Source organism: Embiotoca jacksoni, unplaced genomic scaffold (assembly GCF_022577435.1).
Source record: "Embiotoca jacksoni isolate LCO1_2020_lvr unplaced genomic scaffold, fEmbJac1.0.p SCAF_17, whole genome shotgun sequence".
In the NCBI taxonomy this organism is placed as follows: Eukaryota; Metazoa; Chordata; class Actinopteri; family Embiotocidae; genus Embiotoca; species Embiotoca jacksoni.
Window position 1 is genome coordinate 4,576,072 of NW_027185307.1, and position 26,907 is coordinate 4,602,978.

The window sequence follows — 26,907 nt, forward strand, 5'->3', positions numbered from 1 at the left end:
TATAAACTGTAAAGTCCTCATGTTAAAAAAAAAAAAAAAAAAAAGTTCTTAAATTGTGAGGAGCCACTGGTTTGTCCGCGTGTCCGAAACACAACAACAGAAAGGTGGTGAACACATAAACTGTGTGGGGTTCAAACCTCCGCGGTGGTTTAATAAAACATTGTGAGAATGGACCGATGAGATTTCTGTCAACTTTCACTTTTACTCCACTACATTCTTTAAAAAAAAAAAATATGTCTGACATAGGTTACTATTAGTCAAATAAAGTCCCTAAATAAAATTACAAAAACAAAAAACGATTATAGACTGAATTCAAGCAGCTTTGATGGATCAGTGGTCCGATAACAGACAACATAGTACCTCACCGGTAAATGACCTTAATGCGCTTAAAAGCCTGTTTATTTGCTGCCTATAATATCAGAGAAATTAGCCTACTTTTGATATTTAAGTACAATAAATATCAGACATTTTATGACTTAAGTCATTTTCTAATGGGTGACATTAACTGTGTTATCTGTACTCTTGACTAAAGCGTGGTTTACTCACCGCTGGATCTGAATGTACAAGTTCGGGAGTGAACAGGATTTAGCATTTAGTATGCACTCGCAGCATCGTGGGTGCGTTTGATTTGTGTCCATTAACCGGGCGGTGCATTAAACCCATTGTAGTGCGCAATATCGTGACGTAGCACGTGACTTTTCAGCGTGTAAATTTTGCAATTTCAAATGTAACGACGGACAATATCCGATGTAAATTACACTAATAATAGTACATTTACAAACCATTAAAATACTTTAGAGAGCAAACACAAAACATCTCATTTAAGTCGCAGTAACGGGAGTAACTGTAACGCGTTACTTCCAGCCTGAGCGCAGTGTTAAGAGCTCCACGGGCTGCTGCGCAGGAACTACACACACCAACAGGGGGCAGTAGAGTTCAAAATGAAACTCTCGGTCCACGTAGAGTAAAGTGATCACAGTTTTCCAGCTGAACAGATCTGATCATAAATGTATGGACAGTCACGAAGTCCTTCCATTGACACAACTACAGTATGAAATATAACCGGTCACACTTTTCCTGCAATAAAACCACCCGAACACGTCTGAAATCAAACAAGACAAGAAGCTGAAGCTCGAGGGACCATCAAAAACCCAAGAACAACATGGCCCTGGAGAGGCATATTTTATTTCATTTGTCAATATACTTCAGGAAACAATATACAAAGCAATGATGTGGTCACCTTTACTGAATGTGTGGTGCAGTTCAGTTCTCAATAGATAATATGGTGGGGGGTGGGAGGGGGGGGGTTAACAGGCCTTTGCAGCTGAGGACCCTGCTCTTCGACAGTATGGTGGGGGGGGGGGGGGGGGGGGGGGGGGCAAACGAATGAGAGGGATGGAGCGTGCTGGACAAACAACCGTGTGCGTGACATGCTTGTTGAAGATCTTCTGTTGTTGGTCGAAGGGGATGACAGAAAACGAGTGGGGGAGGGGGGGATGGGGAAAAGAGGCTTAAGACTTTCAACAAGGCACTAGTACGAACCGAACCTAACACCCCAATAAAATAACCAGTGCTCGCTTTAGTTTAACACGTTTATTACAATACATACATTTCACATTTGACCTTTGACCTCTTGCGGCCCTGCGCTGACTCGGGAAAGTGCTCCGCGTGCGCCCACCTCCGACCCACTGTGGCCGTTTACAGCCCTCCTAGAGCTGACGAGGATGAGTGGATATCATTAGGATTTACTGCAACTCTTATAAATAAAAACCTTTTTACTCTGCGTCCTCGTCTGAAAACTCCCACTGTGACGTTAGCGACTGTACAAAAGGAATGAACCAGCGGTACCACCTCAGGGGGGGGGGGGGGGGGGGGGGAGACCAACAAAGAAATAGGAGGGTGTGATGTCAGAGGAGGGGGCGTGTCAGGGCAGGGCCGAGGTCAGGGGAGGGGAGTGGGAATGGTCCAAAGCAGCACGCCATCACATCTCATTATTTTTATTAGGTTGTTTTTTTTAATTTATTTTTTTTGTGCGTTTTTTTTTGTTTGTTTGTTTTGTTTTGTTTTTTAAATCACTCACTCCACCACACCACCAGGCACTGGTTGTTGTTTTATTCAGACTGGGAAATGCAGGGCCACCAGAAGCTGCAAACAGATCAGTGAACCATTGTGCGCAGGGAGGATGGATCTGCAGAGAGGGGATGTTTGCTGCGCCTGAGTACATGTTACAGTTCACACAGAGAAGGTGGACAAAACAGAATAATCACGTTACCCAGATTTGGAGGAAAAAAAAAAAAAACTTTCACACTTGTGTGTTCTGCTTTTAAACCGTTTCTGTGTAAATAAATGGCTTCAAACATCCTCCTCCGTTTACATGCAGGTCGCGCACGCGCACACAAACACGCACACACGCGCGCGCACACACACACACACACACACACACACACACGCGCACACACACACACACACACACACACACGCTCAATGGTTCAATGATCTATGAACTGACAAAATGAAGCTTTAAGTCTGCAGACGAGTTAACATGAAGGAAAGGCTTGCTAATGAATGTAGCCGCCTAGGCGTTGATTAGTTTGGATGTCAAAAGCTTTGATAGGCATGGCTTTCCATGGCTTCAATCTACAAAACATATTTACAACATGGATAATAACATCTACAAGAAATCTACATTTTTTTCCCGCCGTGGGTTCTTACAAAACTGAGTGTTGTAAACCCCCCTTCCTCCTCCTCCTCCCACAACAGCTCTTCGTGTCTCCCTCTTGGTTCTCCCAGCCCAGCGGTCCAAAGCCAACCCGACTGCAGCTCTTGTGCGCGCAGGCGCGTGTGTGTGTGTGTGTGTGTGTGTGTGTGTGTGTATGTGTGTGTATGTGTGTGCGTTAAGACTGGGCTCAAGAGGAACTGAACAACTGCTCTCCCTCCAGCCTCCAACTATGTGCAATGGGTCTCATCCGCCAGCCCCCCCCCCCCCCCCCCCCCCCCGCTCTCTCTCTCCCCCCCCGACGCCCGCGTCCGACTCCCGAACACAAGTTCTCAGACCATGAAGGAATTCTGGTTCTTCAACTTTTCAAGTTCTTTGATTTGCTGTCTCAGAAACAGTATCCTGTGGGGAAGAAAGCGAGAGTGTGAATTAGTTGCGAGGAAGGTTTGTCTTTTTTTTTTTTTTTTACAGCGGCGCCGGACGGAACGTGCATTCTCACCTCTGCTCACGCAATGTCGCTTGTATTTCACAGACTCGGACCAAAGAGCGCAGGTTCTTGAGCTCGGTGCAGTTCTCGGACATGCAGATGCTTCCCATGGTGTGGGCCTCTTCACGTAGTCTCGACGCCTGCGGGATTATTGGTCACAAACGACATTCATTCTTGAATACGACTGAGCAGAAGTTTAGGATGAAAGGTGCGGTGACTCGGTGACTCGGTGCCGACCTGTTTCTCTGCGTGTTCAGCCGGCCATCCCTGCACATGCTTGATAAGGTTCTCGTTGAAGTGGGCGGCGAGGGTGGGGGTGAAGGAGCAGGTGAGCCGGGCTCCTGAGGCGGCGGGGGCCGCCGAGGTGGAGTTGGGGGCGTTGCTGCTGCTGCTGGAGGCGACGTGGTTGGGACCTGGGGAGGGACTCCTCCGACTGCTGCGGGCGGGAGGGGGGGGGGGGGGGGGGGGGGGAGGGAGGGAGACGCTCGGTTTTAGGAAGACTAGAAACGCTGAGTAATGTGAAGAAGCTGCGACATAATGAGTCTCTGTTGACATTAGTACCGATGCTTTCACAGCAACAACCGAATGTCTTCGATACCATCGGGGGGGAAAAAAGAAGCCTCGTCGACCGTACTCAATTTCGACAGCGAAGCTGCATTCAGGCCGGAGTAGATCTCAGTGAGCCGCAGAGTTTCCCATACGAAGCCTCTATCGCCGGTCAGGGAGACAAAAATCACTCCGTTCGACTCGTCAATAAATCTTTAATAAGAGCGTCTTATGGGACGTTTTTAAAACTCATTTTAAGCCACACATCGGTCTTCGTTGCGTGTGCTGCAGTAACTCAGGACGTCTTCGCGTGCAGTCGTCTTTATAGTGTCTCCCAACAGCACGTGAGGCGTTCAGGGAACATCTTTAAATTGAAGCTTTGGGCGACAGCGGCCATGAGAGGCGTTTAGAGAACAGACGAAATGTAGCGTCAACAAAACAACTTGCATACGTGGCATTTGAGGGACATCTGTAAACTGTAGATACACTAAACAACCTGCGATACACTCTTCCCATGAAAACTGAAGACTCACCCTTTAATGTCTCAAGTTTTATTGAAAAGTTATTGAGAATAAAAGTGCAGGTGTGTGCAGTAACAGTGTAACGCCACCAAAGTGATAACTTGGACCATCTTCACAGGCCACTAAGGCGGAGTACTGAGGACCGGTCTGAAACTGAAGGTGCTGAAACGGTCCAAACCAGAATACCGAGAGGCTTCAGAGAATATTGATGCTACACTGAACATGAAACGAATGAAGGACGTTGGAATACCGACAGTGTTTTTTCTTCATCTTCTGATTCTCCCTAACGACGTCGCCCAACTGGACACATTAAACATGTCGAGGTGGTAACTGTAGCAACGCTACAAGAAACGGTCACCACGACATGAACAGCTGTTATGCAACAGTGGAACAGCTGGCGAAACTAACGGGACAAACATTTGTCTTCTCCGTTTTAGATTTAGACTGATTTATTGTGACGCCAGCCTTTCAAACCACCGACAGCCAAACGGCCGCTGCCTCAGAAGCATGTTTAACCGTTCTGTTCTTTGTTTGGGGAAAAAAATTACAATAAAACCATCCGGCCTTCATGTCAGTATCCGAGAGAACTCGTCCTCCGTCCTCACTTTCAAACTGAGTCAGCTGCCCCGACAGAGTGATACTGACATTTGTGTGCACAGCTGTATGTGTCCGAGTCGACACGAGGTCCCCCGAGACAAAAATCATGTGTAATGACTTCATACATTTTCGGCTGCTGTAATAAACAGCTGATAAAGCTGAAAACACACACCGACTTCCTCTCACGATCTGTTGCACAAATCAAATGAATGACTTCAGTGAACGAAAACTGAATGAAGGAGCCACTTATTGTTCCATCAGTGACCAGCAGATGGTGCAGCAACACAACACAACGAAGACCGTCTTCATCATTCATGCCGAAGGTGAATGTACCGTTGCACATTTGGGCAGATTCAGTTATTTCCAACACTGTGTGTGTGTGTGTGTGTGTGTGTGTGTGTGTGTGTGTGTGTGTGTGTGTGTGTGTGTGTGTGTGTGTGTGTGTGTGTGTGTGTGTGTGTGTGTGTGTGTGTGTGTGTGTGGGCAACAGGTGGAGATGAAATCAGTGCCTGTAGATGTGAATGGCGTTTACAACACGTCTTAAAAGGTTGAATACAATTAAACATCTCTTGTGTACTAATCCAGGAATGATTCAGCACTCGGGAAGCAACAAATTAAGTTTTACAAACTAACAATAAACATATGCCGTGATGTGAGGAAAAGCCGAGTCGAGACTCGCAGACATTCACACCCACACCGAGACGCTCAGTGCCCCCCCTCCCCCCCAGCTCATACTAACTTTGGCGAGATGCGTGCTCGTACTGACCCTTGGCGCTGGAGGGTCCGCGGTGAGGCCGCGGTGGCGTCGTAACTGTGCTGCTTGTCGCTGGAGAGGGTCTGCTGGGATGACGGCTGCGGGTGAGACGCCTGCTTCGCTGCTGGCGCGCTCACCTGAAACACAACGAGATTCCACACGCGACGTAAACACACGGACACACAAACTTGCAGGTCGTGTCCGGACACTTCATTCAGCCGCAACGTATCTGGAGAGGTCAGCGAGTTCCATAACAAAACATCATGATACAATACACCGTTTTGACGGACACGGGACCGCTGCCGTACACATAGTGTTTCAGTATGAAGCCGTGATCTCATTCTGGAAATATGAATCACGGACTGAAGGTGTGATTACGTTCTGCTTCTTGAACTTCGGACGGGATGTAAAATATTCTAACTGAATAATGTCCAATTAATGAAATAAACGGGCTTCTCGGGCCTGAAGAAACATTTCCAGTGAAAGTGTTTCATGTCTTTACAAGCCGGGTATCGGTGTTATTTGTCCTTGGAGGAAGTTCCTTTCCCAGGGGAAACGTCCTCTAACATTTGCCCGGCTGGATCTTCTACACGCTCGCCGAACACGCTGCATTTTTGTGTCTTACTTTTGGCTGTGAGATGACGGGCTGCGTGCTGAGGAGGGGCTTATGATGACCGGCGTTGGTCTGCGGCGTGCTGATCCTCGGAGAGACGTAAGACCGCGGCGATGAGGCGTCCGACGTTAACGACATTGGTGATTGGTTTGATTGCTGAGCTGCTGGAGACATGCAAGACGAGAGGAAAAACAAACAAAAAAATCAGTACGTACTCACAGGGAGCTCCGTGTAGTCACGAGACTGAAAAGTGATTATATAACAGAGTGGCGGGATAGAAATACTTCAAGCGTGGCGTCGGTTACCTTGGTTGGAGAGCTGAGCAGCTTGAGAGAGGATCGTAGTGATATTGAAAGCTGATGGTCCGGCGGTGAGGATCTTATGGAGCATCGACTGTAATGAAGCTTGCGTGACAGCAGCTGTGAGAACTGGAGAAGCAAACGAGACGCCCGGTTAGAGCTGATGACGAGAGTCCGGCTGCCGCACGGCAACACGGTCAATCTGAGCGTCCGACTCGGTGCCGTGTCCTCCGTAGATGTTCTCGGGAAGGACGCGACTTCACGCCAACATGAGGCGGTGGCGCGAGCTGAAAATACGCTGCCTGAAGGAAGGATTTAAAAACGTTTCTCAATGCTGATTATTATGCATCAGTTTAAACACCACTGACTGGGTGGATTAAAAGAAGTCGTCCGTGAAGAGCTCAAACACACAACGCTTCTAAATCAACCGGCTTCTGAGTGCCGTTATGAAGTCATCTTTGCTAATGATTATGTGCGTGCAAATATTGGTGATCATTTATTAACAATTTAAAAGACAACAGCTGGTTGTTAAACATTTTTAAGGAACTAAATGGTTAAAAGAAAGCAGAATTTCAAATGAGCTCCCCTACTGCGTTTTTACAAGATGTTTCTGGTGTGTGGTGGTGATGATGATGATGACGATGATGATGATGATTACAGCAAAAAAGGTCATTAACTTAATTAAGAGCAACCCTGTCCTGTGCGGTCTGACAAAACCCTGCATCTCAACATGCCCGCTGTTGTCGTCGCTACCATCTCTGAAACATGAAATTAACTTGTGATCTGAGATATACGAGGTGCAATTAATAAAAAAGGAAGTTCACAGAGTTCCTGCCGTGCAAAAATGGAGAGCGGTACAGAAACTGAGCACCGAGCAGCGGGAGGCAGCAACTTTTAGAAGTTGTTTCGCTCCTCGATCAACATCAGCATCCAAGTTATTCACGTTTCTGAGAGCACCGGTATGTAAAGCATTTGCGATTTCACCACGGACGTGAGCAGAGAGGGCACAAAACAACAAGTGACAAACTCGGTCAGCGGACAGCAGAGGAGCTCCAGATGCTTCACGGAGCGAACAGCAGTGAAGCTTTTATCCAGTGAGGTTCACAGTTCATAAAAGAGCAGAACGTCACAATCCAACACCCCCCCCAGACCATCGTCGCTCCCCATCCGACCGCTCAACAGATTTATCTCTCAAACTTCTTTCTGTTGCCTAAAAATCGGACACAAAATTCGATGCGTTTCCTGCTCGAGTTTCAGGTCGATGCTGAAACGCGTACCAATAAACACAAAAACACACGTGACTGGTGCTGATGTTGATCAAGCAAGATAACTTGTAATACTTAGTTCATGACAGTGAGCGCTTCTCCGAACCTTTTCGTTGTCCCTCGGATGTGTGAATTTATAGACAGTCAAATCTTTTCAATTGTTACAAACTTTGTAACACATGTACAAGTCATGTACACGTGACAACAATTTTTTTGGGGTGTTTTTAGTGCGCAAGTGAGAACGAAGAGGAATGTGGAGAGACGGATACAACAGAGTCTCCTCAGAACTGCTCTCCATGTCCATCCTGCACACCCAGCATCAGCATTAGCATCAGCTAATACGCGTCCTTTTCACAGAAGAGCAGCAACATCTCTCAGAAGACTGATGTTTCTACAGAGAGAATCTACAGAAATAAATGGAGCACCATCATATTCCTGATACCGACTCGTCCTGTCTGACGACAGCAACACGAAAGATATCCGACTGAAAACAACGTCAACAGTACATCCAGGTCATTTGGAAATGTTACTCTAACTTGAATAGGTCATCCAAATATGTTCAGCCACTGTTTCTGTTGACAAAATGAACACGTTCTTTGTCCAGACACCAGCAAAACAAACAGGATGGAACTATGACAATATTAAGTTAAAGAGGAATCAATATTGTAATCAGAGCAACAGAACACAGTGACATGTCAGAGTCTCTGACTCCAAGCTGTCAGACCAGAAGCTGACAGCGATACAGCAGAGCATATTAAAGTGGCTTCCTGTAACTGGTTCTCATCAAACACAGTTAAAGTCGCGAGCTGAATGTTGACGCGGCTCGAATGCATCGTGTCCGCCTTTCCTTCTTACCTTCGTTGATTTTCGCCATGTCCACACTGGCATTGTTGAGCTGCAGGGCAGTCTGAAGTGCCGGGAGAAGCTGGCGAAGCAGGGTGGGGTCCTGGAGTAGCGGAGGAGCCGGGGACTGAAGGACCGGGGACACGGGCACCGTGGAGGCCGACGACCCCGGGGGCCCCGATGACGGGTTCAAGCTCCCCGAGCCGGAGGACGATGACTGGGACTGGGCGGCCGCAGGCTTCTCCGCCTGGACCGACTCTGTGGAGACGGCAAAGGACAAGAGGATGTCGTTTCATCAAACAGACGCAGTCTCACAAATCCGTTCTCTCTGGAGGTTTATGGTCACACGTGAAACTCTCGACTTTAAATAACAAACGCAGCCTTCACATCCATCTGAATGGAGGCCGGTCCGGTGACTCAGCAGATTTCCAAGACAACGTGGTACGGAAAATAAAAAAAATTAAAAAAAAAAGGTGCATCAACATCAACTTTAGCTGCAATGTAACATTAATCACATATTTGCAAGTGCACTGGTGGTAAAGCACTTTGTAACGTGAACGCTGTGCTGTTTATCTGCCCATCCTGTCTGTGAGTGCTTTAAACTGCAGTGTTTTGGCACTGATGAGGCTTAACTACATTAATCTGCTACTCCAACTGGATTTTATAGATCGTATTTCACCGTCCCGCTGGTATCATGAACACCACACCCCCAACAACTCAGACACCTGCGCTGCTGTAACACAGGACCGTCTTCTATCCGAATCCCCACAAAGGGCCCAAAATACCCGAGCAACACCAGCCACCAAAATGAAAAGGAAAATCTGTTCGCACGATGCAACTTCAGCCGACGGTAACAATAAGCAACAGTCGTGTGAATGATAAAATGCCTTGAGGAGGATTTTAACGCCACGATCGTTTGCGCGTTTATTTTGTTTCAGTTGCATTTGGCATAAAAGAAATTAAAATCGGTTTAATGTCTGCAAATCTATCTTAAGTGAAAGTATTAAAGAAGCAGACAGAACAACTGTACAAAGTAATTGGAGTGTTTTGTTAAAAGCTGTATAGAATTTATAACTTTATTTAACAGTTATTGTGAAGCAGGCACTGGAAGCTTGTGTATAATGCATGTAAATAAAAAAAAAAGTGACTTGGTCCATAGAGAGCAAAACAATCTAAAGTAAATAGTAAAATAAGTAAATGATCTCTGTGAAGTCTCCATTTCATTTTACACATTCTGATTGGAGGGCACAAACCTCAACCTTTATGATTACTGTCAGTGTGTGTAGCTACAGACATTATAAACAGGTTAGAGTTTCTGTGTGCAGCGGTGATTGCAGACACTGTTACAGGCAAGCTGTCCGGCACATGTCCATCAGAACTATTTTAGTTACATACTACAGTTTGACATTTGCCAAACCCATAAAAAGTGGGCACCTGACTTCATGTTACATTCATAGACTGTATGTAAAAGTGGACGTAGCTTCCGGCTCTGAAAGATGAAGCAGATGTGGAAGTGCCTTAAGCTGTACCACCGAGTGCCATTAGAGGTCGGCTCCAAAAAGCCTCCGGCTCCATAAACTCCCATTCAACTTCTATACACCCACCCACCCACCTCCCTCCCTCCCTTCCCACCCACCCACCCACCCACATCAGAACAGGAGTTATATTCGTTGAATCATACTGTACAACGAACAGTCCACTCAAAGTACTATTTCCACCAACATGCATACTTTTTGAGTCATCAGTCAGAAAGCAGCTTGCGTTGAATGACAGTAAACACGGGAGAAAACAGGCCGGCTACAGTTATTCTTATTGGTAGAAATAAAAAAACAAAAGCAAATTCTTAAATGCGACAAAACAATAACAAACATCCACCAGAGCCATTTAGTTAGAAATCCAATGCTACTGAGCAGGCGGATGCTTAACAGGAGTCGAATTAAAAACAAACCCCTGTGAGAACCTCACATTTCAAAGCATTTTGCTCATGTGTGTGTAAGCGGTCACTAAAAGTTTCGAAAAATAATTGTTTGTTTGCAGTTTTGTTGAAGAGGAAGGACTTGACGCGTCTTGACGGTTTTAAGCACTGAAGGCTAACTGAGTGACGGTAAACCAGCAAAGTGAGGGAGAGGGCGAGCGAGTGGGAGCAGCTGCTATCAGGGTGGATGGAGGTGTGCAAACCGCTGCAGAGCTTGGTGAGCAGAATAAACAGTGAATGTAAAAGTACACGTGTATAATTAATTGCAATTTGCAGAGTTTATGAGTTTGGTGTAGATCCAAACGAATGAGCTGCAATTCATTCCGAGAAGCAGTGAAGGCATCTCGGAGCTTTTCAACCAGCTGTGGAGGATGAAGCCGGACACCGTTTCAGTCGTCCATCATTTAGATAAATGAGTTCCAGTGGCAGAAGGTGCGGAGAATATTTTTGGCCTCGCCAAAATCAGGTGCTGGTGAGCGAGAGAGAGAGAGTGTGTGTGTGTGTGTGTGTGTGTGTGTGTGTGCATTTCCCCACAAAGCACAAGGTCTGCCGTCTGTGAGACTGCAACACTCGACCACCCTGTTCAGACCCCGGCCGTGAATGAGCGTATAGTAGCCAAAACCTAAAACTGGGCTGAGACGATACGTCAAAAGCAAGCCGGCACAGTGCGACACGAAACGTGCTGCTTCAACATAAATATAGGAAGGACCAAAACGGTCACAGGGGGAGAGGACTGTCCTTAGATGCTGCTGTGTAGCTGAGAAACACAGAATACTGGGGATCCAGTGAACACGGTTATCATCATAACGTCTACATCAGCCACCTCAACTTTCAAAATGGGAGGGAGGAACACCAGCGGTGGCTATGAGAGCAGTTCCAAGAGCTACTGCTGTAGGAGAGTACAACCGCATCATGTGGGGTTGTACTCTCTTACTTCTTTTTGACATTGCAGCTATGAATATGCCAAATCCTACACAAACAGCCGTTTGTCAGCGACAGTGAACAGCACACGACGCACACGATGTTCAAAGAGCTGCTTTCTCTAAAGCTCTGTGGAGCGTCTCTGGACCTCATAAATGTACCTCGAGAGGGGAAGTGGTCCCGTCACACTGGGGTGTCGTAGAAATAGCTCCAAATTCAATCATGCGTGTTTACATGTTTGGTAAATAAACCTGGTAGAACACACAGTTGGGGGGGCCCTGAGCACAACTCACTATCCAACCTTTAAAGCAGAATGAAACACCAACTTATTACATTGTGGAGAGAGCAAGCTCAAAAACTGAAGCAGAGCTGTGGTTGGGCTGGATGTGCATCATTTAGAAAAGTCAGCCAATCAGAAAAGAACCTTAAATACAACCTGTTCTTGGTCGACCTCCAGAAAGAAACATACAAGAAGAGATGCAATGAAAGGTAACAAAAACACTACAATTCTTAGATTTAGGTGAATCTAAGAATTCACCTAAATCTGAAAAGATCAGTATTATATTCCACTTCTGCCAATAGATCCTCCAACATCCGACACACTGACCTCTAAAACAACAAAAATATCTTCTAATGGATAGCAAGACTACAAAAGTGCATCCCAGAAGATATGCGGCAGCTATTTTTAACCGAAAACCACTCGAGCTGAACAGAGCAGATCAGCCGGAGAAAAACAAAGAGGATCCGGTCAACTTTCAAAATATAACCGTCCTGTGCAAACCTCCGATCGTAAAACACCTCCAAACACCACCGTCTACCCGTTAGGACAAGAGACGCGTTCTCCTCCAGCTGCAGGCACGGTAGGTGAAATAGTTACGCAATAGGAGGATTCATGTTTCTTGATGTCTAAAACACAGCAAGCTGTATGAACTTAGATGTTGTCGTTTCCTACTTTTTGCTGCAGCCGGCAGACAAACACCAAACGGACACGAGAGAAGCCGTTTAACGACGTTTACCAACGCGAGAAGCACAAAAAGGTGAAAAATATGAAGCACGCGCAACATGACGCCTCCGTGTTCGGTGGAATATGCAGCTTATAGTGTTGGATAATGGCCAGAACTGTGTTTTTCCAAACATGATGATGTCACAGTGCAGTTGACCTTTAACCTTTCGGACATAAAATGTCATCACTTCATAATTAGCGTATGAATTCTTGACCACCAAAACCGAAGCAGTTCATCCTCGAGTCCCAAACGATAAGCAATTCAAAGGTAACCGAGACTCTGTGTTCATGACAGACAGACAGACAGACAGACAGACTACGAAAAGCCTCCGGCCAAAACTGTTGTTGGCATGGAGGCATACAAATACTAATGAATGCGTCGGCGGTTTTTCTTCTTCTTCAAAAGGAATGACTAACAAAAGACATTGAAATATACACGAGTTATTAGGGATGGGTCAAGATTTTCACGTGGTTTCTGCAACCAAAGTCTTATTTTATTTCTGTTGTTTTTACCGCCGTCTGGTAATATTGCACTACAGCTGACAAAAAGTGGCAGTTCGGCACCTGAAAGACATTCACCAACCACTTTAAACAGAAGAAGAGGAAGAAGGAGAAGAAGGCGAAGAAGAAGAAGGAGAAGAAGAAGGAGAAGAAGGCGAAGAAGAAGGAGAAGAAGAAGGTGAAGAAGGAGAAGGAGGCAAAGAAAAAGAAGAAGAAGAAGAAGAAGAAGGAGAAGGAGAAGAAGAAGAAAAAGAAGAAGGAGAAGAAGAAGAAGAAGAAGGAGAAGAAGAAGAAGAAGAAGGAGGAGGAGAAGAAGAAGTCGTCGTCGTCCCTGCAGGCTCCAGTACAACATGTGTATCTCTGAGATATGACTGCTTCAGTACAAACAGGAGAAACACACAAAGACAACCAGACCCCTCAAAAAGCTCCATGTGGAACCGCTTCCAAACATAAACCAAGATGGGGTGCAATGCTAACTCTGCTTGGTAAAGCCAGACTATTTGTCTCCCACAACAGATGTACAGTCATTTCAGACCAAAGCACAAAGCATGTGCTCCATCCACAGACGAACAATCAATAGTTAACAGACAAAGCAAGTTTGATGTTGGATGTCCAGAGCCAACAGCAGCCCTGATTTCATCTCGGCATGCTTCTGATTAGCTTCGTCCAAAGTGAGGCTTTTGTTGTGTGAGTTAATCTGTGTGTGTGTGTGTGTGTGTGTGTGTGTGCGCGCGTGTGTGTGCGCGTGTGTGTGCGCGTGCGTGTGTGTGTGCGTGGCCACAGACCGCTGCTTAAAGCCACAGCTGCGTGTGCGCTTCAGCCATTTGCAGTCGAGAGAGTTCTGGGTATAACAGTTCCTGAGCATTCAACAGACAAAGGTTAGCACAACAATGCTCATCGATATTATAATAATTCTAATTTACTGCTATTTTATTGCTTTTCTATTATTCTATTATTATCTTATTGCTTCTGTATGCTGCTGTCGCGAAAAACTTTCCCCTCGGGGATTAATAAAGTAACTACCTAACCTAATATGGATTGGTAGACAGATGGTGATGATATTTTGGGCCCGCCATAAGACATAATCTGCAACTATGTAAACAAAGCATGTGTGATTCAGTGAGATCAGCAATGGCAGACTAATGAGACTAATGTGTTGTACTGGTGTGTGTAACACCTACTGAGACCAGTGAAGCCGGGCGCTGCCGATGCCTGCATAGCCTCCCTTCTGTAGTCCCTGTCCTTCGGGAAACTGTTGACAACGGCCGTCTTTGTTGCCTCTTTTTGTCTCTGTTCTCTGTAAAAGTAAAAAAAAAAAGAAAAAGAGACAGCGCCAATGTTAGCCATGCACGCATCCTTTATGTGACACTTCAATGACTAAAAGTAAGCGTGTAAAATCAAGTATTTTTGGCAAAAGGGATTGTAGCTACCGCTCCAGCCATTCTTTGGGCTTCTCCCACTGGGACACCTCTGTCCTGCAGTTGTAGTAGTATTTCTTTCCAGAGGAACTGATGTGTTCTGACCAGTCGTCACCAGGTTCGTAAGGCTGAGAAAAGGAGCAAATATTTAGGAACATGAGGACAACCACACAGAAAGAAAGAAAGAAAATGTGTGTGTGTGTGTGTGTGTGTGTGTGTGTGTGTGTGTGTGTGTGTGTGTGTGTGTGTGTGTCGAGAGGGTGTGATGCAACAGCTTGTAATGTAATCTGAAATGTACAAAAGATATTGGGATGAAAGCAGAAAGCTATAGTTGGGCTATTTTCAGACGAGATTTTCAAGTGGGAGGGAAGGCTTATTTCAGAGACGGCTTCAGACGGTTGAGGTTACCAAACAAACAGATAGCTGCTTAAAGGATCGCTGTATTGTGACTGCTGTTTTGTGCTCTGCTTCCCACACCGAGTTCGACTTTTACTAGGAAACCGTGCGCTTCGATCATGTTTTAATGTTCCATTTTTAGGATGTTCCTTAGGTCCAACATCGAGAGACAAATGCTTGGAAAAATAAAGTTTATGTCTAAAAGAAGAGCAAACAGCGTAAAAACCGTTTGTCCTTCTTTACTTAAATAGAATGGAAATGTTAATCGAGCGTAGAAGGGTGAGAGGGCGAGTCAATTATGAATTGTAGAGTAAAAACGTACGACGAGAACTTCCTGTACATTTAATGTGAGTATTTGAATGTTTTTCTTCTTTACGTCAAGAAGACGCAACGAAAGCCGAGAAGCAATTTAGACTATTGTACTAGAAAAACAATTTGACTCCATCATCGGCTCCTGTGCTGAAGCATTACTTACTGTGTCTGATGTCCTGCTGGGGTTAGAATGTGAGTTGGAGCTATGAAGGGAACTGTGGTTGTGAGAGTTTTCTTGTGGAGAATAACTGGTCCCTGCAACAAAACACAACCAGACAGAAAGATCCATCAGTAACAGCCAACAGCAAGAAAACAACGAGCTCACCGTCTCAACTGTGAAAAGCCTGGGTGATAATAAGAGCTGTCATATCTGCCTAAATCTTTTTTAGACATATTCTCAATAATAATAATAACAAATATCCCCTCAGTGGGGACGGCAAAGACAACAAAGACAACGCTCCAACCCTACGATGATGATGATGATTACATACAGCGCAATACAGATCTCGTGCTCTGATTTAAAAGCGGATGTGTTACAGTAGAACATTTGTTAAGAGCATCCTTATTCCATTTTTACTGAAAACATCTGCCTTAACTGTAGAACAACGTTGATTTGGTTTGGTCCTCCACCTGCTTGCCAAACAAAGCATCCACAGTTAAAATATGTCCATCTCAGTGCTCGGCTTCCTTCTTGAGGAGATATCCGACCACAGTCGACACCACGGCGGGTAGAACAAGTGGAACTATCAGATGACAAGATTGAACCTGCTTCTAATCTCCTCAGATCTGCCCCGCTGTTATTAGATGTTACAAGCGGAAGACTTTGGGGATATTTTGGACATTTTTTTAAACCTGCTTCGGGGTTACCATTGTATGTCAATGAAGCAGACCAGAGCAGGGAAAGTATGAATGAAAGGCCTCTGGTGATACGGTTCTCTTTTACACAGCAAAAGGAAACGAAGGACACACTCAGGATATCTGTCCACACGCTGCAGTCCACGGCAATCTGTCCACACGCTACAGTCCACGGCAATCTGTCCACACGCTACAGTCCACGGCAATCTGTCCACACACAGGATTGGTACCAATCTGTGGCTTTTCCACTTGTACCAAATCACCTTTACAGTTTGTAAAATATCATATTTAATAGAACATATTGATTATTTTTGTTCACAGCTGAGTCATAAAAAACAAAAGATAAAAGCTGACTAGTATCTCACCGAGTTGCCGCTCGGGGAAAACAAATATTTTCAAGGACAATTTTAGTGACATAAGTCTGTTATGACGAATGAGAATCACATCTGGAACCAACCAGTTCCTGTATGTGGAAGCTGACTGTAAAACATACAGTAAAGTGTAAAATTGCTTCAGTACTGGAGATGTTCAGATTCCTGTCCATGACACAACATCATCAGGGAGGCGACTAATCGCTCCCAAATTCATTCTGCAGCAGGACAACAAGTCCAACGATACAGTGACGAGGCGTCAGAACCAAGAACCAGTGAATCCTGCAACAGGTGGTTTGGTACCAACAGAGCCCGATTCTTAACATCATGGTCTCAGCCTGGGATTACACCAAGTCCAATACCTTCAGGACGAAATCCAAAGAAGAAACGTGACAAGTTCAACAATCCACCGAACACCTAATGTTGATTGTTGGCGTCTCCGGCCGCTAGTGCTCTATGACAAAGGACATAAAGATGACAAAAACAACACATCACCTTCTTTTAGCTATCTTTTAGTATCATGTATATCATTTACATAGTTTTAGGACTAGCTACAGTATAAAACCTTGATTCTAAGTTTACAGTACATTATGCCTTTTATCCTTTTTTATAGTCCAGAAGGTGATGTGAAGGTGATGTGAAGGACAATGTATGAAGCAGCATCGTCGAACAACCACGCTGTCAGGAGAGCGAGCAGTTTCTGTCGTTCACTTTTGGACGTAGCAGAGTTGGTAATAAGCAGGAAACAGAGTCACAGCAAGTTCGGCTGATGTTCGAAAATGTCTTTTGACAAATGAGGTGCAATAACAAGACCATCACAACTGAAGGATGTTGAATCCAGTCTTTGGTGGAAGGAGCCGACAGGAATCTATTCAAATCTATTTCCTGTTTTCTGAACAACTTCCAAATATTTGCATCAGTTAGTATGAATAGTTTCAATTGGAAATATTCGCAGGAAAGTATTTTGCATTTTCATTTAATTTACCTGTCGAACCGCCGGTGTGTAAAGGCCTTTAAAACCTTCCCCTGAATAAATGCCAAATTGTGAATTCTGTTCATTTTCACACTTAATGGATTCAGAGGGCACAATAAATATCATGGCAACAACTTGGTTAAAATTTTGAAAATGTTTCCGCACTCGCACGCATGTAGAAGCACAGCTTACATTCAGTTAACACCAACTGTGATGCAGCGCACATGTTGCACGTTCACATTGTTCACATCACATCGTCATTTTGTGTCGGTTTGTTTGAGGCAGTTGTCCGTAGTCGGTGTATTAGGTAATGTTACGTTGGCTTTGGTGTGAGTTGGCTCAGAACTCAGGGCTGGAACACACTGTCTGCGTTATTGATAATCAAGGAGACCGATGAACCGATATACAGTTGTAGTAAAAATGAAAATCTTTGTGTCAAGAATAACAAACTCTACTAACACAAAACTGAATTCAAATGACTTTAAATGAACAAATGCCGCCACTGTGTAATCTTATTATGAAGGTATACTGCATTGTGGGGTATTTATTGTAAAAACTAAAAAAATCCTTTATTGAAGCACCAGCAGAATGTTTGATATTTGATTTAAAAATGTGTTTGGGGTTTATTCATTGATAGCTTAACTTTGGGATTTTGTTGCGCTGTTTTTTTTGTTGTTGTCACGTACCGAGTGTAGTTGTTAAAAACTGGAGTAACGTCCACCTTCTGCTCTGCTGTGTGAGCGACGCACCGGAAAACAGAGAGCGAAACAGAAGAGCAGCGCCACAGAAATCAGCGCGACTTTCAGTGACGGAAAAACACATGAGCGACTCTCGCAAACTGAGCTAAAATGAAGTGGCAGCACAGGGACGGAATAAACACCATAATATCTTGTTTGGTTGTGGGGGGGGCAGGAGGTCCCGTCGGCAGGGCTGCTCTGATACACGTGATAACCAGTCGCTACGGCGACAAACTTTTACGAAAGTACAACTGTGGTGTTTTTGCAACTGAAGCGTAGAGGACTGTGGTGTTTTCAACTTGTGTCTGACCTTTGTAACACAGTCCTCTGACCTGCTGATGACTTCTCTGCCACTGAAGTGAAGCGAGCTTCTTCTGTGGCAGAGAAGTTCCCAGCGTTGATTGGCTATTACTCATGAGGTGTGACCAATCAGATAAAGCTGTGCGGGGCGGAGAGGGTGAGGGGGACATTTCTCAACACCACAGAGTGGTGACTGCAGACTGAGAGACTGCAAAAGAGCCAAGGCAGCGTTTTTTTTAATTAATTCATTTTATCTGCGATTAAATAAAAAAATAATACAGATAATCGTAAAAATGCTAAATATCAGCGGCGATAACCGGTCGACCCCTAGCGTGTGTTACGTGTTGCTGCGTGCCGTCATTTCATTTCGGCGGCCATATAAACGGATGAGAGCAGCAACACCGCCTGCACGCGTCTGAACGGGCAACTCTGAACTGCGACATGATTCCCTTTAGTCAAATAATACTCGCTCTCCGTTACGTCAAAACTTGGCGAGGGTAAACAAAAATCACGCAACTACTCATCACTTGTCGGCACTAAAAAAAAAAAAATGTCAATATCGATTGCCATTATCTAAGAGAAACTCAGCGGTAGGACCTGCATGACAGGTAACGCACACAGGTGTTAAAACACCACCGAGGCGCCACAATAGAACTTTTTATAGCAGATGATTTGACTTGTCATTGTAAGAAAAGAACAGGTGTATTATTGATGGCTGCAGGCTTTTGTGCATGTTGGTTCACTGTAACGGCTTACAGTTGGGACACCGAATGGCGCTGACGATCATTAATACACCTGTGCTTTCCCTATGAAATGACAAGTCACCACGCCTGCTGTGAAAAAGGTCTGTAATGGAAACAAGCTAACGGACCGACGCAGTAGTACAACAGCAACCTCTGGAACTGTTGTTGTTAAAGGAGTCTGGTGGCTCAGAAGAAAACCCAGAGGAAGATAACTGCTTCAGTTCCCAGTCAGAATAGTCTGTTTAACCGCAAGGTAAATAAGTGAAAATATTCTGAATACAGCGTGAACGTAAATTGATATTTGATTACGCTTCCACAGCAGAACACTGCTTAGCTTTCATGCAGCCGCCTGCTTCTCCAAACTGGTGACGTGCTGCTTCTTATCTACTGCAGGGAACACACTGAATATAGATACTGTACATACCTCATAAAACCCCACTTCAAACAAACCGAACTATCCCTCCGAGTGAAGATATGAGGTGACATGATCTGCATAAAAAAAACAAAAAAAAACCAAAAAAAAAACAATAACACAAAAAGTCCACTTGACAAAAGCCAAGCGTCTCATTAGCTCTACGAAAGCTTTATTAATTAGCTGATATGATCTACCGCCGGAGAGGTTTGTCATTTTAACAGGGGAAGCCGCTTGTCAGGAGCAGCTAATAAAAAATGGACCTGCTACCTGAGTGGTTGCCACGACGTCACCAATGCACCAAGAGCAAGAAGGTTATTATAATACGACTAACACTGAATTTCAAGTGAAGGTAGTAAGTGCTTCTGACACGAGCGAAGGCATTCCAGAAAACGAGTTTCCGATCAGGCGACTCCACAATAACTCTGGCTGCAATACGTTTAAATTACTTTACCGAGTAATTATTCTCATCCAACAGCAAGTATGCGACACTACTGGGACACGAAGGAAGATGGGGACGTCCTCAGTTAGTAATTAGTCAAACTGGGTTGAGTAACCTGGGAAATTGGAGTGTTACTGAAGCACGCGTGTATGAAAACAAAGACGGAAAGCTGGATTTAAATTGTGGATTTGAACCTTTTCCAACTTAAAACCAGACAGGACTTGCGAGTAAATTACCAATCAGCCTTTTACAGCCGTCGGTGCCACAATGCAGCCATTCACTGTCATTTACTGTCCCTGCAGCTGCCGTACAATAGTGAAGAATACATGATTACGTCAGCTTTCCCCATTAGTGCACAGATGTTTGCAATGAGCTCCACGTTCTTCAGAGAGCAAATAAGATTAAGCAATATTATATTCCACATCCCAGAATATTCAGCTGATGCCTCGATCCTGACCGCATCACTGTCGTGCCAAAAATCACGTTAACGCATCACCCTCTCGTGTAATATCATGATTATACAACAAGCTACCGCCTCAATAAAATATGCAATCAAAATGTTTTCATATCGTGGAGCAGTACGCTCTCAAAATATCAAACGTTTTTTTTGTTAGCGTGAGCCGTTTCCATGGCAACACATGGGGTTTGACTAACAACTGGAAAACAATCAGTCGCGTCAATAGAAGTATTGTGACGTATGTAATGTTTACTACTCCAGGAGGTAGTCCGACCCTTAGCAACATAGACGAGATCCCGTCCGTTCTATTGCTTTCTAAAGATGGTTTCTCAAACTGAATAAATACAGCACATAGAAACACTAAACTGCTCAGCTCCCTCAATCTCGTTGTAAGTTAGATATCCGCTGAAAAAAGATGTCGATGTATTATCACGATTTTAGCACTGTGTCATGTGTTAAAGATAACCGGCCCATCTAGCCGCCGCGAGGAGTGCGTGAGTCTCCGTGGCGTTACGGTACAAGTGCTCGGAGCGACAAAAAAGGACCAACAGAGACCTGATTTCACCAAACAGGTCACAACTAATCGACCTATAACAAGTTAAAACAACATTATATTCCATGTTATTTGAAATTCTATTTCAATTATATATTTGCATTGAAAAGGCAGCGTGATATTTCTAGTGATGAGCAGGGTGTGTCGTCATGGTGATTTGAGCACGGTCCATCTATCCAATCAGATCGCTGGGTCGGAACTACTTGTTGTATAATCAGTTGGTAACTTCTGTAAATTTAAATAGCAACAAACATGGACCATCTACAGCGTGTTATGAGCATAAACTGACAGCAATTAAATGATGTGATGCGACATGATGCTTCAGAGATTGATGTCCGGTAGCCTTCAAACCACAGACGTCACGAGCGGATCACAAGGGTCGACATTAGTGCCGTCGACTGATCAAAATCTGATCTCTTCTTCGCTGGACTTCCATCACATCAGCGGCTCTTCCTCCTAAAGGCCTATCAGAGCGAACATTTCACTATGCGAGTGTAAAAAAAACATTTTTCTACACTCTTCGACAAACAGGTTGTCAAAATACGACAAAATATTATCTCTCACTCGTCAGCAAAACTTTACATTTTCGGTCGGCGCTGAGTGACACTTATGTGTTAAAATGACAAATGTGTAAATAAAGCACAGAACGACATCTACTGTCAGCCAAAGTTAAACTGGTCTATTTGGTTACAGTGCTCTTAGAAGACGATGTTTCCACTCAGCCAGACTGTTTGTGGGTAAGGAACTTCCTCTCTGTTACAACCACAAGTGTTTCTGTACTTCCAACTATTCTGATCTTCTTCTCTCTGCATAAGCAGCCCAACAGACCACTGTGATCCAACCTCAGTGTTTCCCACACGTTCACTTTACAAAGGTCGGGACAAGCAGGTATATCGAGAGCCGCCTAAGTATATTCGGCGACCCATTCCGGCATTATTTATTTATTCTTTAATCTGTCCGAGAGAACGAAGCGATCGATTAAAAATCTCCCCTCGCGCTCCTCCACCTGTGCGCGATCTGCACCACGAGAGTGCAGCAGAGGTTGAGCTCATCCATGAAAGACGGGACGGAATTAACGTGACCGTCGTTGCCTGTAAAATGCAGCGGAGACTCTCGCGCTGAGGAAACGAAACGGGTGCTCTTTAATTAGGTAAAAAAACCGCATAAATACAACATCTTTTGGGTGCACCGTAACAACGGGGCCAGACCGGTACAGAACATGACGGTCACTTAGTAAGTGTGGGATCAGAGTTGCAGCACTGGTCGACCGAACGCCGCAACTTTAGTTTCAAATTTGAAGTCCTCCAGTTTCAATGCTTCCAGTCCAGGTTAGGTCAGCGTGTTGTTTTCGGGTGGCGCAGGACTATAGAACACTATATTTGACTCTTTTCAAAAATACTTTAGCAACAGACGAGTTGAATGTAGGCATTTAGGGAACAACTGTGTAACTGTACATGGAGAAAATAACCACCCCCCCAAAAAAAGAGAATTAGTCTCCTGTATCAGTCACAAACCGTGACACTCACCAACACAAGTTAAGTAACCGGAAACACTGCCACCCCTCCATCAACTCTAATACTCTACATTTTCAAGTGCATGAAGTCATAAAAAAAACCTCAAAACTAGAGATTCAGTTCTTTTCTGAGCAGAGAAGAAAGAAACCTTTTCTTGTTCACCTGTAATGTTTACAACGTGCAGTTACAATCTGAACACTTGGTAAGCAACATAAAATGTTTACTATGTGCATCTCACACGTTTCAGTAAAAGGTGTTGCAAACTTTTAGACATCTAGTAGACACACAGCAACATTAGCATTCATTTGGAGTCGTGTCTGATCACTGACAAATATGCTGAATGAGCCAGTCCAATGTTCCCTCCGTCTAAACCCCCTCCTGGGACTTCAGCTACCATTTGGGCCGTCTGGTGCTGGACAGGTAGTGGACTCTTGGTTTGTCAGAGACTGGTTGGTGCAAACAGCTGAAAATGAGACTGCTGAGCGCACTGAGCGTAAACAAGTTTGTGGGCCAGAAAACCAAAACAATAAGCTGAAAGAAGCAAACGCACTTAAAGCAGCTCTGGGAGATCCGAGAGGTGGGTGACAATTCTCTGTTGGTTCACCACAACCAGCAACACGTTACACATGACAACCATTTCATCCATTGATGATCGAACCCTCAGTTTCAAAACAGCTTATATTCACTTATTATTGATTTAAGTTTACGTCTTAAAATTCTGAACCAGGCCATCGTCTTTGATATATTAAAATCTGTTTACTATGATCATCACAAGTCATGTAAATATTCTAAATATTGCTCTGTTAAAAAGGTAAACAGTTCAAATCAGCCTCCTACACATAGTAAGAGCAAAAGACTGCAGAATGAATAGCAGCTCTGACTTTGTTGTTTAACAGCCAGTCAGTCTCAGATATCTCAGCAGAAAATGCAGCACTTCAAATCTATTTACGGATCGAGTAACTTCGTTTGTCATTTTCAATTCCTGACCTAACCCAACCCGACTGTCACCACATCGAGCTGACCTCTGTGTTCAGAGGGAAACCCTGTTACATTGTTTACGTTAAGTTGCTTTGCAATCGCATGTCTGTCGCAGGAAAGTCCCGAGAAACTTCGGTTACCAGTTGATGCTAAAATTCTGAAAGCAAGATGTTACTTATTTTTCTGCAGAACTGAAACTCCCATAGACTCAGTAGGTACCTCAGACATTGCGCAATAACAACATGTGGAGGGGTGGCAGCGAGTGGTCCGCTGTGATTTGAGAGAATCGCAGAGGAATTTTGCCTTGTGAGTGGGATGATCGGGGACAAGCCAGACAACCAAAAGCAAACAGCATAACAAGTCATACCGGAATGAAAAGGAAATACCTCGAAGACAAACATCTGGATATCTGCACAGTGAAGGAGTCTCAGCTGCTAACTTTATATCAACCACACGTCGGCACAATGTTTGCGTCCTGAAATGCCGCGGTTATCATTGAGTTATCATCGAGCAGGACCTGCCGTAGCAATGCTCCACACGCTACGTAGGGATAACGCATAACTGAGCTGGGTGCTGATGTTAGTGTGTGTGTGCATATTGTTGCAATGCCATTTTGAAACACTACGAGTTTATTTTGGAATATATTAAATAGAGGGGTCTATGTTTTTAGTGTCAAATTTGATACTGAGAATCGTGGACGTTTTAGGGGTCTTGGTACCGGCTACCAGATTTCTGGTATCCCAACAGTCTGTCGACAGACTAGTTGAATTCAGAGCAGTGATTTCTGGACTTCAACATTTGCCCCACACACATTTCATCACCGTATTAATTTGAAAAAAACAAAAACAAAACGAGAGACACAATCTTGTAATTGAAACCACAACGAAGTTTGCTCGTCTACAACTAAGATTAAACCCCACGTCACGATAATTCTTTACAATTACACTGCAAACATGAATCAGACTGCTCGACTGCCAGTGAATCAAATTTTGAGAAATGGAGGAATGTTTTGTTTCTCTGTGTCAATGTTTTCTAGGAAAGAAAAACACAAGGAAACTAACCGTGCAAGATTTAAAACCGTCATCCAAATATGAATTTCCACTTTCTATTGCTGATAATCCACTTGTAGAAATCTTACTTCTGACGCACTCTTTGTAAAGCTGGCAACTGAACAAGTCCCGGTATGATTCCTGAACAAAGCAAAAATACACTTGCTCCCCCTGACAATACTCCTGAATACTTGGGCAGTGTGTAGTCTCACTATTCATTCCACTGAATTAGATTTAAAACACATCCACTAAACATCTTTACTGCTTTAGAAACCATATTATTCAATCAACTGCTGACAGCTGAGGTTTTCCACAACTGGTAAAAATTCTGTCTTTTGGTAAAAAGACAAAACTGGGTTGGTTGCAACCAAAATAGATCGGTGCATCTATTTTGGGTTTTAATTGATTAAGTTGTAAAACCAATGCACTAAAAGGGAAAAGAACAATGGCCTTTCTGTTCCTGTCTTGCACGAAAACAATATCTGAAGCCATCAAAGGCGGCAGTTTGTTTTTAATCGAACCTATTTCGTCCCCAATAACTGCAGTCTCACCTCCGTCCCTGTCTCTGGCCCGGTGTGTGTGGACAGCCTTTGCTCTGCTGTGTCCTGTGCTGTCGATGTGTTTGTTTTCAGGACTGTCAGACCTCCTGAGCATTTTGCAGGGAGGGGTGACGTCCGAGGAGTCTCGCATCTTTTCATGCCGGTGGTCCCCTCCTGGGTGGCTCTTGGACGAGTATTTGAGAGTCTGCGGACACAACAAACACCTCACTAAAATCTAGCATCTTGAGAATCATCACCATCATTATTATTATTATTATCATTATTATTATTAAGTCTTCCAAACTAGTGATTCCCTGTTAGACACACAGACGGACAATGTCAAAGTACTTATGCATCAAAGTTTTAATATTTCAGAAATTAATTCGCAGAGCTAATCTCCATTCTTGCAGCTAAATATTTATGACCTGAGAGCTGCTAATTTAGCTCTTCAGTTCTTTCTAATGCAATATTAATAATTAACCACATCAGCTACACTAGTATTTTTTTATGTGTTTATGTGCACTAACACGTTTATCATTTCTGACAACGACGAAGTAAACAACGTCTTTACAAACAAACATGAGCCTACATTTCCGGCACTGGTGACAATATTTCCAATCAAACAGTTCACACGTCTGTCTGCAGGTTATATCCGAGCACTGTGCTCTTCTCAGAGCTTCGCTCGCTGTTATCCTGAAAATGACAGATTGCGGTCAGGCCCTGATCGGACCGGCTAACAGGCAAGCTAACAGGCTACCCATAGCTCAGAGCTGCAATCAAACTCGTCAGTACCTTTTCCAAAACTGCTGAATTCGACGAATACATCCAGCCTACGTCGTCTTAACATGGCGATATTTACGTTTGGAGCCATTTCCTCGACTTAAACCTCTATTTTAAGCTGAATCTTCTACTTTTCGTGTTATTTTCCGCACTGACTGGGGCCTGCTGCGCTCCCCTGAAGCCTGAAGCAGAGTGTCCATTTTAATCTGATTTGCTGCTACCAGGCTAGCAGGCTAACAAGTACCTGGTAGGGCTGAGAGTCTCTTCGGTCGCACCTGCAAAGAGAAAGAAAAGAGTTGTGAATGCGAAAGCGTCAAACGTCGACGATAAGTAATGGTTGAAAGTGCTGCAACAGCTGAACGTGCAAGTTTCCAGACACTTATTTTGCTTTCAGTAAAAAAATGGCGGATTGTCAAAGCGAAGCTACGAGAAAAAGGAAAATCCGAATAAGTAACGTTAAAAAAAGAAAAAGAAAAGATGATTACCCATCGCCGAGTCTCGGTTGTTTCCTTGCATACATTACCATCAATGCCGTGTTAGTGTGTTTGGAGTGGGATGTGAAAGACTGATAATGGTACTATGTTGTTTTTGTTTTCTTGTTGTTGTTTTTTTCTCGTTGATTCAGCGACCTAAAACCGTCAATTATTTCAACCTAGCTCGGCGGGTGTTGAATGCTATCGGCAGCAGTGGTCTGAAGAGCGCCCTCACTCAGTCCATCTCCCACTCCGACACTCAGCCGCGTCTCGGTCTGCCGACAAAACCGAGCTGTGGAGCTGCGCGCCGGGTTGCCAGGTCGGAGAAAATCCACCGCCACGGGAACGCCTCCTTAAAGTCAGGAGTACCACCAGAGAAACACACCATTCAGTCGTTCTCCCGACAGTTTGAACGTGAGGTGTTGTTGCTTAGTGTTTTTTTTTAAATGGAAACGTATTTTAATGTCACTCGGCTACAACTATTATTTTTGCCATAATATTTTGAGTTAGTGTAACAAAAAAAACAAACAAACAAAAAAAAAGGGATTAATGGAGGGTCAGAAT

At 44.3% G+C, this 26,907-nt stretch overlaps 1 protein-coding gene across 4 annotated transcripts; it reads right to left on the bottom strand.

Moving 5' to 3' along the window:
* Positions 1-1,366: 1,366 nt before the first annotated feature.
* Positions 1,367-26,619, bottom strand: waca (WW domain containing adaptor with coiled-coil a). 4 transcript variants are annotated; one of them, XM_069151314.1, is made up of 13 exons: positions 26,356-26,619; positions 26,115-26,145; positions 25,103-25,295; positions 15,331-15,422; positions 14,472-14,587; positions 14,223-14,338; positions 8,654-8,899; positions 6,540-6,662; positions 6,247-6,395; positions 5,634-5,758; positions 3,441-3,639; positions 3,216-3,343; positions 1,367-3,118 (listed from the first exon to the last, which is right to left on the bottom strand). In XM_069151314.1, the coding sequence occupies exons 1-13, from the start codon at positions 26,394-26,396 to the stop codon at positions 3,049-3,051; spliced, it is 1,629 nt and encodes a 542-aa protein (XP_069007415.1). In that variant the 5' UTR covers positions 26,397-26,619; the 3' UTR covers positions 1,367-3,048. The 4 variants fall into 4 exon arrangements, with proteins under 4 accessions (XP_069007415.1, XP_069007413.1, XP_069007414.1 ...); XM_069151312.1 differs by having other exon boundaries at positions 5,607-5,758; XM_069151313.1 differs by having other exon boundaries at positions 6,247-6,398.
* Positions 26,620-26,907: the final 288 nt, after the last annotated feature.